The following is a 14,461-nucleotide window of genomic DNA, read 5'->3' on the forward strand; positions in this document are numbered from 1 at the left end:
GACAACTACAGTGTATTGCCTCCTTCAGAGCGCAACCCGGCGTCAGAGGTCATCGTGACCCTCCCTAGAGAGTTGTGAAGGAGACTCATGCCAATTTCAACAGACGTCAAACTAAGCCCGTACCCACTTTGAGTAATGTGGTTGCGCAAGTAAAGTTGGTTCGGCGAACACTTAAACGCAGTGCTCGTTTTCCCATAAAACCTTAACCTTCATCACTTCCACATGTCCATCAACCATTCAACACCTTTCCAACACCCTTATCAAAACCTTTGCTTTCATAAACTTTACGCTTGAGCAAGCTTCCCTCACTCAAGGTTTTCTCAAAATATTTACAACATGGTAAACCTTGAGGGGTTCCCATCCTAAAGTTTCATGAGAGGACACTACAATTATCTTCATGGCCGAATTGGCGACCATAAACTTATCAAGGGGGTTTGGGTGAGTGGCAAAAGAGAACTCACACTTACTTGAGGTAAGCATGTGCAAGTAGACAAATTATTGTACTTAGCTCAGATTTTATGATGCTAGATTACTACTTTAGGGTAGTGTAAAAATTAACCAACCTATTAGAGTTGGGCATATTCAATCCATTTTGAGAATACACCAAGATCATGGCATTGATACCTCCATACTACACAAAAGGGGGTGGTGGTGTAAGCTATTTCTAGGATTGAGGTACACTCAAGTTGAGTATGCAAGACAACATAAGTGGAATGGCACGGCCATGATACCATGCATCCCAAAAACACATGACTCTAGTGTAGTATCACCACTAGGGAGTAACCCACTTGAAAACACACATAGATGACAATATAGAGAGAGCAACACACATAGAGATCAAGGTGCTTTGGATATCAACAAATGACATCCAACTAGACACCAAATCAGAGTTCAAGAGATGGCTTGCCGTGGTTGGCTTGTCCCTGGTCTTCCTCGAGATCTTCTCCAAAATCCTCCCCTTCCACTTCACCCTCGTTCGTATCTAGCGTCGCAAAAGTAAACGGTACACATAATCAATACACAACATAAGAACCAAAATGGTAACTTAATAAAATATGCAAAACATGCAGGGGAGTTGTTTGGCAGTAAATCAAGGTGGGTTGTTCAATTTAAAACCAAATAGAGGTAAAGGTTTAAATAAAACAAACAAATTTTGAGCCTAACATTGCATGTGAGACACATACATTCATAACCAGAGACAAAATTCTATGAACAGAGGCTAATGATATTTTTCCTAGATGCACAGTAACAATCTAAGATCAAAACAATTGGATTCACTCAAAAATATTAATTTTCCAATTTTATGTGCTAAGAATGCTAACCAGAATACAGTCATCATGTTTAATACACTAAAAATGGTTAAAAAATCCTAAAAATACAAGGTCAGTGGAATTGGATATATAATTTCATGCTGGTTCTACTGCAATTGGAATCACATCAATCAGAGCTACCAAACTATTTTTATTAGCAAAACAGTACACTGGCAGATTTCCATTTTTAATTTCTGTTAACAAATTTTTTAAACAAATAAAAAGGGCGGGAACGTCCTGGGCCGTGCGGTGCTGTGCAGATGGGCCGGCCCAGTGGGGCTCTCCGGTGGCCGGATAAAAAAAAGAAAAAAGAAAAAAGGCCGGGGCCCGTGGCGGGCCAGACCAGCCGACGTGGCCATGCACGCCGACGTGGCCGTGCATGCGCCATGCGGCCGTCGGATCTGGATCGGGCGTCCTGGAGCCGTCGCGTCCACGACGTCTGCGCGGCGCTCGCCGGCGCAGAAGAAAAAGGGGCGGCCAGGGGGCTTACCGGCGGCTGGCGCTGGCGTGGCTTGGTGCAGGCGGCTTGGTGGCGTAGGCGTGCGTCGCGTGCTTGTATTGGCGGTGTCCAGGGGCGTCTGCTCCTCCTCCCGCGACGTCAACAGCAGCACGGGCGGCGTCGGCTCGTCGTCGGCGTCGTCGCTCTGCTGCCGATCTGCGCGTCACCCACACGGTGACCGTGGCGAGCGCCTCTGCACGTCGCAGCAGTGGCACGGCTGCTGCTCGAGCAGCCAGGGAGTGGGAGAGGTAGCCTGGCGACGATGCGAGTGGGGAGCTGAGGGGAGAGGAGTGCCTCTCGGTGGGCTTTTATAGCCAGAGAGGGGCGCGGGTAGTGGGAGGGGCGGTGGCGATGGCCAACCAGTGGCCAAGAGCTGGCGTCACGCGTCGGCCCCACCGTGACGTTGCCCTGGTGGGTCAGCGAGGGAGGGAGCCGAGGCGGTCGCGCGGGCAGTCGAGGCTGATGGCGCGTCGTGCGAGGCGACGCCATCATGTCTCCTGCCAGCGTGGCGCGCGCGTGCGTTTAGGGCTAGGGTTTGGCACGGGAGAGGGGTACTGGTGGTGTTCTGGGCCAAAAGAAAGGGGGTGGTGCGGCAGGGGCTGGGCCAGGGCAAGAGAGAGGGGTGGTGGTGTTGTCCACGGCCCGAACCAGGGAAGAAAAGAGAGGAAAGGAAAAAGAGAGGGGACAGTTCCCCCTCTTATCTCTCGGCCAAAACCAAAGAGAGAAAAGAGAGAGAAGAAAATGGGCAGGGGTAAAAAGAGAGAAGGGAGCCATGCCACATGCATGTGTCAATTTTTGGTACCAAGTGCATAAGCACAAGTGTTGAAGAAAAAGAAATAAATGGACAAACAAGAGGTGTTGGTGTTGGTGGTGTAACCCTAGGTGATGAGATGGCATCACTCAAATAAGAGAGGGGAGTGTTCCCTCTTATCAAGATGGTGATGAGCAACAATAAAAACTAGGGTTTTTAGAAGGGAGGGAAAATAAATAAGGGTGTTGTCAACACACAAGAGGGCAAATACTACTGATTTAAAGTGAGGTACTAAAGTGTTACCCATGGCAACTCTCTAATTTTAAAATCCTAGTGAAAGTTTTAAGACTAGACCAGGCATGAAACACAATTAAAAACTCTTGCACTCATAAAATGAAAGTTTTTGTTGGTTCAAAATTTTAAGTAGGAGAAAAAATGCAGGTTCTGAAAAATGGGGTGTTACAGTTTACCTCACATAGATAGGGTCTGAATATTAAACTAGGTTCTACCCAATTGATAATATAAGCATATGAATGGTTCTCTCCTTTTTCTAAGTTTAATGGAATGAGTTGGAAAACAAGGTTGGAATGGTCAAGGTTTAATAAAGAACTAGTAGGAATGTCCTTGACATGGATTCAAGTCTTGTAGTTGAAAAGATATACCATGTGACTCATGGTAGGAATATTTATTTAGTAAAAGACATGGAAAAGATAGGTAAAGAATAGTTTCTCAATTAATTGTGTTCTTTTGAGTTATAGTTGAATAATTATTCATGTGTTGTTGTAAGGAATGTCATGTTGAGATCCCTTATAAGATCTTGTAGTTGACCCTTACTTAAGGTGTGGTTTGTTGTAAAATTAATTCCATTTGATCTAGCCCATAGATCAAATCATATCTACCCAAAACATGGTTTTAGCAAAGATCACAGTGAAGTTTATAGCGCTTGACTTGATGATCTACTTCAGTTCCAGCAAGTCAAGTGCAACTTCAATTACTGTGGTAAGTTTTATTTGAAAGCGCGAAAATTCCCCAGGTTTTCTATGCATGAATGCAATGCACACTTTGGTGTTCTGTCATTTTGTAGCCTCTAAACCTGGGATATTACAACGTCCCGAACGTCTTTTCTGCCCGGCGCCCCTTTCTGCTTCACAGGCGATGCTTCGGGCGTGCCGGATAGAGAAACAAATGCAGGGAGTGGCGGGTTCTACGTGTTATTGACACACGAACAAAGTGTCGCAGTTTTGTCTTAATAGTGACGGAGGGGCAGACGAGACATTCCGTCGGTGCTGCGCCTCCCCGACGCGTCTATACGCCTCCTCCACGCGTCGTCGCCATTTGCAAGCCACTGTGCTTTCTCGCTCTTTTTTCCTGCGGCTTCTGGCTCTTCCCGCCTTTTCTTCCCGCCTCTTCTCATGTCGTCGGCGCTTATAAAAGGTCTCCTCCGCTCAATGGACGCCATCACAGCCGCCGACATCGCTTTCTCCGCCGCAACACATGCCTCGTCGCCTGCGCACCACCTACGCAATGATGAGCCGCACCGGCGGTGACCAGTTGCCTCCACCTCCATCTCCACCACCACCGGAGTTTGATGACCCAGAGCTAGCGAACAACAACGTGGGAGGAGGAGGCGCAAGCGGCCACCATAGCGGTGTTTGACGCTGCCAGGCGGAAGAGACGCGCCTCCGCTGGACGGAGGAGATGGGCCAGCGGCAGCGTGCAGAGCAGCTGCAGTGGCGGCGGCGTGCGGACGAGCTGGAGCTGCGGTGGCGTGCGGATGAGCTGCACGAGCGGCGGCGCATTGAGGAGATGCATGAACGGTTGCGGCTGCGGGAGCTCCATCAACGGCAGCGGCGGAAGGAGTTGGAGCAGCAGCTGCGGGAGGAGGCGGCCGCAACGGAAGCGGCGACCTAGGAGGCAAAGGCTTTGGAGGCGGCGGCGCAAGTGGAGGAGGAGGAGGACGATGAGCACGACGACTTCGATCGGTCTGATGATGAAGGGCCCGACCCGGAGGAGGTGACAGCGCAGCAGCGGGCGATCGTCGAGTCGTTCGAGTCGCAGAAGAAGTTGTAGGACGACGCCCGTGCCCGCGAGGAGGATAACGATGCGCGGGTTCGCCGTGGCGTCGAACTCTCCCTCCAGTAGGAGCAGCTACGGGGGAAGGCGACGACGCGGCGAACAAGCAGCGGCGTCTTCTCTTCACGCTCCGTAGGGAGAGGCGGCGCACGGTGCATGATCAGCGGCGGAGGGGAGGCGACGACGGGACGGGCCGTCGAACGCACCGCCGGGCAGACAGTAGGCTAGGGTTAGATGATCTAGCGTTTCCATTCAAACTTGTAAAATATAATCAAATTTGAATGAATTTTTTATTTTCGTGCATCTTTATTGATTTGGGGCCTAAATAGTGGGCACGACGCCCCCAAACGCGGCACCAAGCAACAATGTACCCCAACCGCTCGATCGACGCAATTTGGGGGCCACTTTGGGGGACGCGGCTCGAGATGCTCTCAGAGCATATGCATCCCTCAAAGCGGCTTTGAAGATTTTTGGGACGCGTCGAACATTTAACCGACCCATTCACGCGCTCTAAAGCCCCTTTTCGTCCGGCGTGGCTCAATACGGTGTTTGGCGCCTCGAGGCTGTCCCCGCTCCACAAGGGACGTTTCGGGTACAGAGCGCGAAAACGTGCTGCGAGTGCCAGGCTCGACGTGCATTGACACGGAAGTCTAAAACCCGTTGCCTACCTCTGGTCAAGCGATGTTAATGGCCCCGCGGCTTTCTCAGACGGCGCCCTGAAGCGTCTCTTCGCGCATGACCGCGTGGCCATCTGTGCCATCATTATTGCGCCAACGCTCCCGCTGTTGATTCGCCTACCCGCCGATGTATAAAAAGCCGGGCCCTCCTTCCTTCTTGTCCTTTTCACATACCACTCGCTCTGCGCCGCTCTCTCGACCATGCCTCCTTCCTTCACGTCCCTTCCTAGATCTCGACGATTTCGTCATCCTGCAAGAATGTACTCACCGTGAACGGCTTCGGACGCGGCAGCCTCATGGCAGAGGCGTGGGCGTTGTACCACACGTGGTACCCTGTCCCGCTGGACATGCGCCTGCCAAGCAGCGGCGGATGGAAGATGGTGGCCAACGGGATTGATGTCCCGCCGCCGGACACACAGAGGTGGAGGGACGAGATCGGGGGCCACCGCCTGTGCCTCACTGCCGAGGAGTGCGTCGATTCCACCTGGGCCCCCACCGGCAACGATGCATGGTAGTGGAACTTCTTCCAAGCGCGCTATGACGCCGGCATGGGGAGCACCGACGGCCTCATCGAGAGATCGAACACGTGGAACAGGGAGGGACGCGTCCTCTTCTAGGGAGTTCCCGGGCGCACCCTCCCCATCGTCATCGACAGCATTCGCAACGGCGGTCCCAGGCTAGCAATGTCGGAGTCGCCTTCGCTAGCGCCTAGGGCTCCGTCGCGCTGGTACCTCCATCGTCAACGCCTCATCGCCAGCAGCGATGACCCCGAGGACTACCCGGGAATGACACAGACACCTGGAGGGGCGACATCGATGAGGCGATCGCCATGTCCATCCGCGACGCCAGAATGCCGCTCGTCGATTTCACCCACGACGGCGAAGCTGGACCGCAACGCGGTGAAGGATGAGCCCGTCGACGAGTACGGCAAGCAGGATGTCGTCGACGACAGCATGTACAACTTACACCAGTACTACGACTCCTCTGGGCGCCGCAAGTACTACAAGTTTAGTTTTAGGTTTAAATTTCATCGAATTTCGTTCAAATTCATGTAATATATAACAAATTTGAATGAATTTGACTATTTTCAGTTAAATAAAAAAATCTATTTTGGGGACACAACCGGAGAGCGACGTACTCCAAACGCGACATGAAGCCTTCAAAAATCCGGCGCTTAGGGGGACGCTTTAAAGGACGCCCTTGGAGATGCTCTGAGATCCGTATACCCTCTTCTTATCGTAGAGAATCAGTGAATCACGATCTAGCTGATACGTAGGATCAGTGGAACATGGGCTCGATTGGGGTCGAAGAAGATAGACGAGAACATGGTGAATATCCATGCATGCTGAAAAGTAGAGCAAGTATTGGCACTAGTAGGTAAGATAAGCAGAGAAGCCAATTTGGATGACCGATGCAATCCTTTTCACGTGCTCCATGATTGATCATTTGATTTGCTAGCTAGGTTGCTCCCAAGGAAAGAAACCGTTAGGTCATTCTCGAGCAACAGAATGGATGTCTTTCGCTTCATTCATTTATCGGGAGCGTACTTGTCGCACACTAGGCACCAGGATAATTCAACTGATCTGCGCGTTAGATTATTTGGGTAATTCCCGTCGAATAAGATTTAACGTCATTAAATCTCAGTTGGAACTATTTACAATATATAATTTAATAGTTTAATAAAATCATAAGGCAAATTTAATAGTTTAATAAATTTTCTAGGTGCAATCATATTTATAACTAAAATAGCGAATTCCACTTTTTACCCTGTAGTTGTGCATTTGTGACACATATTACCCCGTTTAGTGAAACTTCTACCAAAATATCATATTTATGATACTTTAAACATGGTTTAGACCCAATTTATCAGTCCTTTATCATTTTACTTGTTATTGTTAGATATAATACATATGATACGTCGATGTGTAGCGATAAAATATGTAACCTCATGGACGATTTATGCTCAAACTTGTTTAATCCATATGTTTCCTTCATCACTAACGTTTTGATATTTTTTAACCCCGATCATCACCTAACATCTTGCCGAATGGACATACACAAAAACATAAGATCATAAAACCTTTAAAATGGGTAATCTACTCAAAATTTCACTCGACGGGGTAATTAGTGTCATAAATACAAAACTACAGGGTAAAAAGAGGAATTCGCTCTAACAAAAAAATCTCAGTTATAACTCAACTTGTAAAATCACTATACAAGTCCAATGGTATAGAACGACTCAGAGCTAAATTAATTCTAAGCCAGCTAAGAATTGGCAAAACCATCGTCACGGCGATCTGGACTTGTCATACCCTTATATAACAACGGGAAAAGAAAAGGCCCGCCAGATGCACCTGCGAATTTCGTATCAACTACACACATGTTAGATGATAGTTATAATTTCTACATAACATGGCCACTTGTCACCAATTTTTTTAATTAGTTCGGAGGAAGCAAAAGGGAGGTATACACATTTGTTCCTTTTATTTATTTGGTGTGTCTAATTCTCAATCAAATACATTAACTTAGTCTGATGATAGCATCAAATCTCTTGTAACTCATGACAATCACGAACCACAAGTAAATCTACTGGCTTTACGTTTTCTTTTAGTTGCATCTCCATTTGAAACTAAAAAAATCTTATGGTTACGATCTCATTTGCGACTGAAAAACTCACTTGCAATCTAACTTACTCCGCGAACCGCGATACAATCGAATGGTGTAGAACTGAACTGAGAATAAACTTAGTTCTAGAATTAGCCGAATCAGTTATTTATTTACCCAACAAGATCCCAAACACAAAAAGGAATTAGTACATCTTCCATTGAAAATACAAGAGAAAGCGTGTAGTACTTTCTCCGTCCCATCAAACATGTTGGAGGTTTGTTAAAATTTAGATGTATCTAAATACTAACTGGCGTCTAAAACTCTAGATACATCTAAATTTACATAAATTTTAAACAGGTTTCATGGAACAGAGGGAGTACTTTACTCCGTAAAAGACGAAAAAGATAGGCTCGACACGAAGGAATGAGAAGGAGGAGACTTTTATTTACGCGATGGGAGAAAGTGATGGCTGCGGCTACTCGAGCGCGACTCTCGTATCGGTCGCTGCCATGGCAGACCACCCACCTATGTCTCTCTCACCCTCTCTAGAATCACGATCTAGTTGATACGTAGGATCAATGGAACATGGGCTAGAACGCGATCGAAGAAGATAGACGAGAACATGGCGAATATCCATGCATGCATGGGCAGCTGAAACGTAGAGCACCTAGTGGCGGATAAGATAAGCAGAGGCCGCAAGTTGGAGAACGGATGCAATCCTTTTCACGTGTTCCATGATTGCTCCTTGATTATATTTGATTTAGATGCTAGCTAGGTTGCTCCCATGAAAATAAACTGTTAGGTCACTTTCGAGTAACAGGATGAATATATGTTTTTTTCACTTCATTTATCGGAAGCGCACGTGTCGCACACGAGGCACCGGGATAATGCAACTGATCTGCACATTTCTTTATTCGGGACGGCCGGGCCGTGTCGCTGCATCATCTCGGCGATCTGGTCTGCCTCCTAGCTCTTTGTTTTTCTTGATTTATTAGAAAGTTGGTATCATGGAGATACAATTTAAAAGAGCTTACATCCGGCCGATCGCTGCATAGCGAAAATGCATACACAACCGCATAAATCTTAGCTCTTACTAACATCAACCAGCAGAAGGAAGAAGCATCAGCAAAATATTCCTGAATATCGTCTGTATACAGCTGTCTGATCGATCGATTGATCGATCATGGCTGGCCAGATGCACCTGCCAATTTCGTATCAATCACGCACATGCAAGATTGCAGTTGATGTCTATAGAGCATGGCCACTTGTCACTAAGAATCTTAATTAGCTAGGAGGAAGCAAAAGGAAATATGCAAACTTGTTGTTTCAAGGAGAATACAGAATGTAGTTGGCATTTTCATAGAAAATACAGGAGGAAGCGTGTAGTATTTTACTCCGTAGAAGACGAAGAAGATAGGGCCGACACGAAGGAATGAGAAGGAGGAGACTTTATTTATGCCATGGGAGAAAGTGATGGATGCGGCTACCCGGGCGCGACTCTCGTATCGATCGCTGCCATGGCAGCCGTTTCCTATAAAAACACACGCCGGCAGGCAGACAACCCACCTCTCTCTCTCCCTCCACAGCCCCCGGAGCCAAACACACCACCCAGCCAGACCCTCTCCACATCTCCATGGGCTCCCTGAGAATTCCCAGCACCACCGGCGGCGAGAAGGCCAAGAATTTGGTAGAGAGCGTGGACACGGAGGCGGCGTGCGCGCTGCTTGCCTCGGGCCAGTACGGCTACATCGACGTGCGGATGTGGGAGGACTTCGACGCGGGCCACGTCGCCGGCGCGCGCAACGTGCCCTACTACCTCTCCGTCGCACCGCGCGGCAGGCCGGAGCGGAACCCGCACTTCGTGGAGCAGGTCGCAGCGCTCCACGCCAAGGGGGACCGCCTCCTCGTCGGCTGCCGGCAGGGAGTCCGCTCCAGCCTCGCCGCCGCCGACCTCATGAACGCCGTACGTTGTTTCATCACTCACTCACTAAGTAGTTACTGCAGATTGATCGAGGTGACATATCCAAAGCTATGCTCGATTATTGAAGATATTTACTCTGAATTTTGGTTGCAGGGATTCAAGAACGTGAAGAACCTGCAAGGTGGCTACCTCTCTCTGCTCAAAAGTGCGAATCCGCAGCCAACAGCTTACAATCAGTAACAACCAGACATCAGCTCATTAATTATCAGGAGTAAGTACGTCATGTTAGGCAGATCCATCGTCAGCCTCAACATGAAGAACGGGAAATTCGAAGAAAAGAAACGGAAAGTAACAAAAGTAACCGTTCTCAGTTCAGATAGTGATTTATCTTCTTTGAGAATATATCTTGCGAAAAAATTGTATGCAAGTAAAGTTGATTTGTTACCAGTTTGGTTGAGTGATTATAAAAGAAAAGAGAAAAATATTACTCCCTCCGTCACGTATTAGGTGTCGCACCGTACATTTTCCGAAAACCCCCTTGATATTTTCCTGAGACCTTTTCCTCGCGACACGCGACTTGCTCGCGTTCTCTTGCTCGCCCTCGTTCTCGTCGTCGTCGACCGCCTCCCGACGCCGCTCCCCCTCCGCGGCTCCGCCCCATGCCATCTCCTGGCGCGCGACGTCGCCGCCCTCCTTCTGTAGCGTCGCGGGCGCTCTCTCCTTCTCACGCGGCGCGGCGCAGAAAGATCGAGATGTCGCCTAGAGGGGGGGTGAATAGGCAATTACAAACTCTTGCGGATTTGTCTTGTAAGAATGCGGAATTAAACTAATGTTTAGTTTACAAGGACAAACCCTAAATATGCTAAGCTCAACTAAGTGTGACAATGGCAACTAGAGCTAAGCAAGATAGGCACAAGATATATGTAGCACAAGTGATAGCAAGATATATGTACTTCAAGCACGATGGCTATCACAAGGAAAGAGAGCTCGGGTATAGAAATAACCGAGGCACGCGGAGACGAGGATGTATTCCCGTGTTCCCTTGCTTTGCAACAAGGTACGTCACGTTTGGAGGAGTGGAGGTCCCACGAAGGATTCCCCGCGCCACGAAGGCTCACCCTATTCTCTGAACCACACCCACGAAGGATAATGGCCCTTTCCTTATGGTTAGCTTTTCCTCCGCTCCGGAGATGGCAAGCTCCACAACCACTTCACAAGCTCCACGAAGGAGAAGCCCGGGCCTCTTCACAATCTTCTTGAAGAGATCACCGGAGCACCAATCACCAAGCCAACTAGGAGGTCACCTTCCAAGAGTAACAAGCTCACGGTCTCTCACTCGAATAAATCGTGGTGGAGAGCTCAACACTATGCAATGATGCAAAGCAAGAACACCGGAGGTGTTCAAGTCCTTCACACTCAAATCCCACCAAAGCAACGAATGCTAGGATGAGATTGGAGAGGAAGAACAAGGGGGAAAGTCAACCAAAGACTCCAAGATCTAGATCCCGAGAGATTCCCTCACTTAGAGAAGAAACGGTTTGGTGGAAGTGTAGATCTAGATCTCCTCTCTCAAATCCTCAAATATGAGCAAGAATGGTTGGAGGAATCAAGGGGGAGAGCAAGTTCTTCAAATAGCAACAATGGAGGTGAGAGAATAGGAAGAACTAGTTGCTCAAGGTGGAAGAAGGGCTATTTATAGTCTAGGGAGAAAAATAACCGTTGGGGAAAAAGAAGGGTGAAAATCGCATTAAAATCGGGCAAAAAAGGTGCCCGGAGCCGGCTGCCAGGCCGGTTGACCGGAGCCTGGGCTGGGGAGGCCGGCGGCCTGCCCGGTCCGACCGGCCCAGCAACCGGGCGGGCAGATGCCGCGCTGGGCGGCGGAAATCCTTCAGGCCGCGCGGGGAGAGGCCAGGCTGTGGGCCTCCGGCGGCCAAGGCAGCCCAGAGCGGATCCGGCTGGGCCGGGGGGGCAGCTGGGCCTGCCAGCTGCGGAGTGAGGGCGAGGCCGGTCGGGCCGGGGAGGTGGCCGGGCCAGGCCGGAGCCGGACCGGGCCCGAGACCGGTCGCGGGCCAAATGGCCACTGGACACGGTACGGATGGCACCGGTGCCTGGGCCGGTCGCGGACCGGGTGGGCCGGTGGCCGGTCCGGTCAGACCGGCCGGTCCGCTGGCTCCTTTTCTTCTTTTTCTTTTTATCCTTTTTCCTTTTTCTTTAATAACTAATGCTCCCGAACTCCGATTCGCATGAAACCAATTTTGTTGGAAAGATAAAGACGAATAGAACCCGAACAAAAACAGGAAATATGGAGACTCCTCACATAACATTTTTAGATGATTTTAGAGAGGGAGTCTCCCACCGTCAAGAAACGGTAAAGACGTCCAAACTCGAAAACGCAATAGAAGATGCATGCGGATTCCGTTTTCGATGAACTTGGGCTTGTTGTGAAGCTAGCAACAAGCTCAAGAATCTCACACAGAGAAACACCAAGAAGCAATAAGGATATGCAAAGTATGCAAAGGATTGAGCTCCCTAAGACGATGTGATCAAGTTACTCAACCGAAAGCCCCTCTTAATAGTGCGGCTATCTATCCTATAATCCGGTCTCCCAACATCCACCTTGAGACCGGTAAAAGGAAAACCTAGCAAGGCCATACCTTTGCCTTGCGCATCCCGCTCGATCTTGATGATAACTCTTCAAGCTTCACTCAAGCCGGAATGCCTCTCTTGATCAATGTTGCTTCGTGAATACTCACTAATGCTCCCCCATACACCATGATGGGAAAGCTCTATTGATGCACATCTTCACATGTCCATTATCACCAAATGGACGGCAAGCTTCAAGCATGTGATCCACTTGAGATGCTCATCTTGAACTTGCCCAACTCAACCTTGTATCTTCTCATACTCACATAAGATAGAGCATGGCTAATATTGAGTTCCACATAAGAACTCCATCTTCATTTCTTCTTCTTGATCATGTCACATATGTATCTTCATGGCATCCATACTTGAATCCAACACATAGAATACAAGTAGTACCTATGGAATATTCCTTCATATAAACTCAATGAAAACATTAGTCCATAGGGGTTGTCATTAATTACCAAAACCACACATAGGGGCAATGTACCCTTACAATCTCCCCCATTTTGGTAATTGATGACAACCACAATAAGAGGGTTTATATAATGAATATTAGAAACAAGTACGCAACTTATCCGAGGATAAGTTGTATACAAGAGGTTGTATTTGATATGGTCAAGTAACACAAAGCTACTAGCCCATATCAAAACCGGCTCTACTCACACAACTACAACAAATGCAAGAGATGTGAGTAGAACCAATATATATAGAGAAAACTCCCCCACAATGTATGCACGTGTGATGAACATGAATTCATTGCATATATTGTCAAGATTATCCTTTGGGATAGTTTCCACTATATATATACAACCATCCAAGACATATAAATATGGAATGCATGAGAGGCAAAACACTTAAGCACAAACCAAACTTAAGTATAAAACCATTCCCTTAAACCCTCTAAACTTCTCCCCCATTGGCATCGATTGTCAAAATGGGTGAAAAATTTAGAAGGCCAATATAATGTGAGTTCCTCCCCAAAGTGTGCACTTCTCATAATTTGAGTGGAATCAAGTGCACATATCCAATGATGAATACTTGAAGGAAGTCAAACTATATTGAGGATCAAAGATTGCATAAAGATAACATGGTGAAGTGAGCTTCAATAAATAAAGCAAGCAATCAAAGATCCAATTGGACAAACAAAGATATCATGATAAGAGAGATATAGTGCTCTAAATAAAATAAGAAAGCTCCCCAAGGTTTGTGCACAATTTATAATGTTTGCATTTGAATACAATATGCACAAACATGGAATCCTCACTCCCTATATATCATTTAGAACGCAACTAAGATAAAGAGAATATGCTTATCAAGAACAACTTTAGTCCAACAATTACGAGATATGAGTGCAAGAAGGAAAACAAATAAATCAAGCACTCATAAATCTCATTTACCAACACCACTAAGAAAAAAAGGATAAAAGATGATCGGCAAAGAACAAAGATATCAAGGTGATGGATTAACGCTCTTATGTATATAAGTTTCTAAAGTGGACAAATGATCCATAAAGAAACATGCACACACAAGAAGTTAACAAAATAGATAAGATATGATATCCAAGATGAAGTAATAACATACACCAAAGGATGTTTGCTTAAAAGTGTAGGATAACGTTGCATAGAAAACAAAAATTTTCCTACCGCGAACACGCAATCCAAGCCAAGATGCAATCTAGAAGACGGTAGCAACGAGGGGGTATCGAGTCTCACCCTTGAAGAGATTCCAAAGCCTACAAGATGAGGCTCTTGTTGCTGCGGTAGACGTTCACTTGCCGCTTGCAAAAGCGCGTAGAAGATCTTGATCACGATCGGTTCCGGCGCCACGAACGGGCAGCACCTCCGTACTCGGTCACACGTTCGGTTGTTGATGAAGACGACGTCCACCTCCCGTTCCAGCGGGCAGCGGAAGTAGTAGCTCCTCTTGAATCCGACAGCACGACGGCGTGGTGTCGGTGGCGGTGTAGAACTCCGGCGGAGC

General features: G+C 47.8%; 1 protein-coding gene across 1 annotated transcript; it reads left to right on the plus strand.

Annotated features, from left to right (window-relative positions):
• Positions 1–9,469: 9,469 nt before the first annotated feature.
• LOC124698083 (thiosulfate sulfurtransferase 16, chloroplastic-like) lies at positions 9,470–10,337 on the plus strand. The gene is made up of 2 exons (XM_047230606.1): positions 9,470–9,880; positions 9,992–10,337. Exons 1-2 carry the CDS (start codon positions 9,551–9,553, stop codon positions 10,076–10,078), a joined length of 417 nt encoding a protein of 138 aa, XP_047086562.1. The 5' UTR covers positions 9,470–9,550; the 3' UTR covers positions 10,079–10,337.
• Positions 10,338–14,461: the final 4,124 nt, after the last annotated feature.

This window comes from Lolium rigidum, chromosome 3 (assembly GCF_022539505.1).
Source record: "Lolium rigidum isolate FL_2022 chromosome 3, APGP_CSIRO_Lrig_0.1, whole genome shotgun sequence".
NCBI lineage: Eukaryota > Viridiplantae > Streptophyta > Magnoliopsida > Poales > Poaceae > Lolium > Lolium rigidum.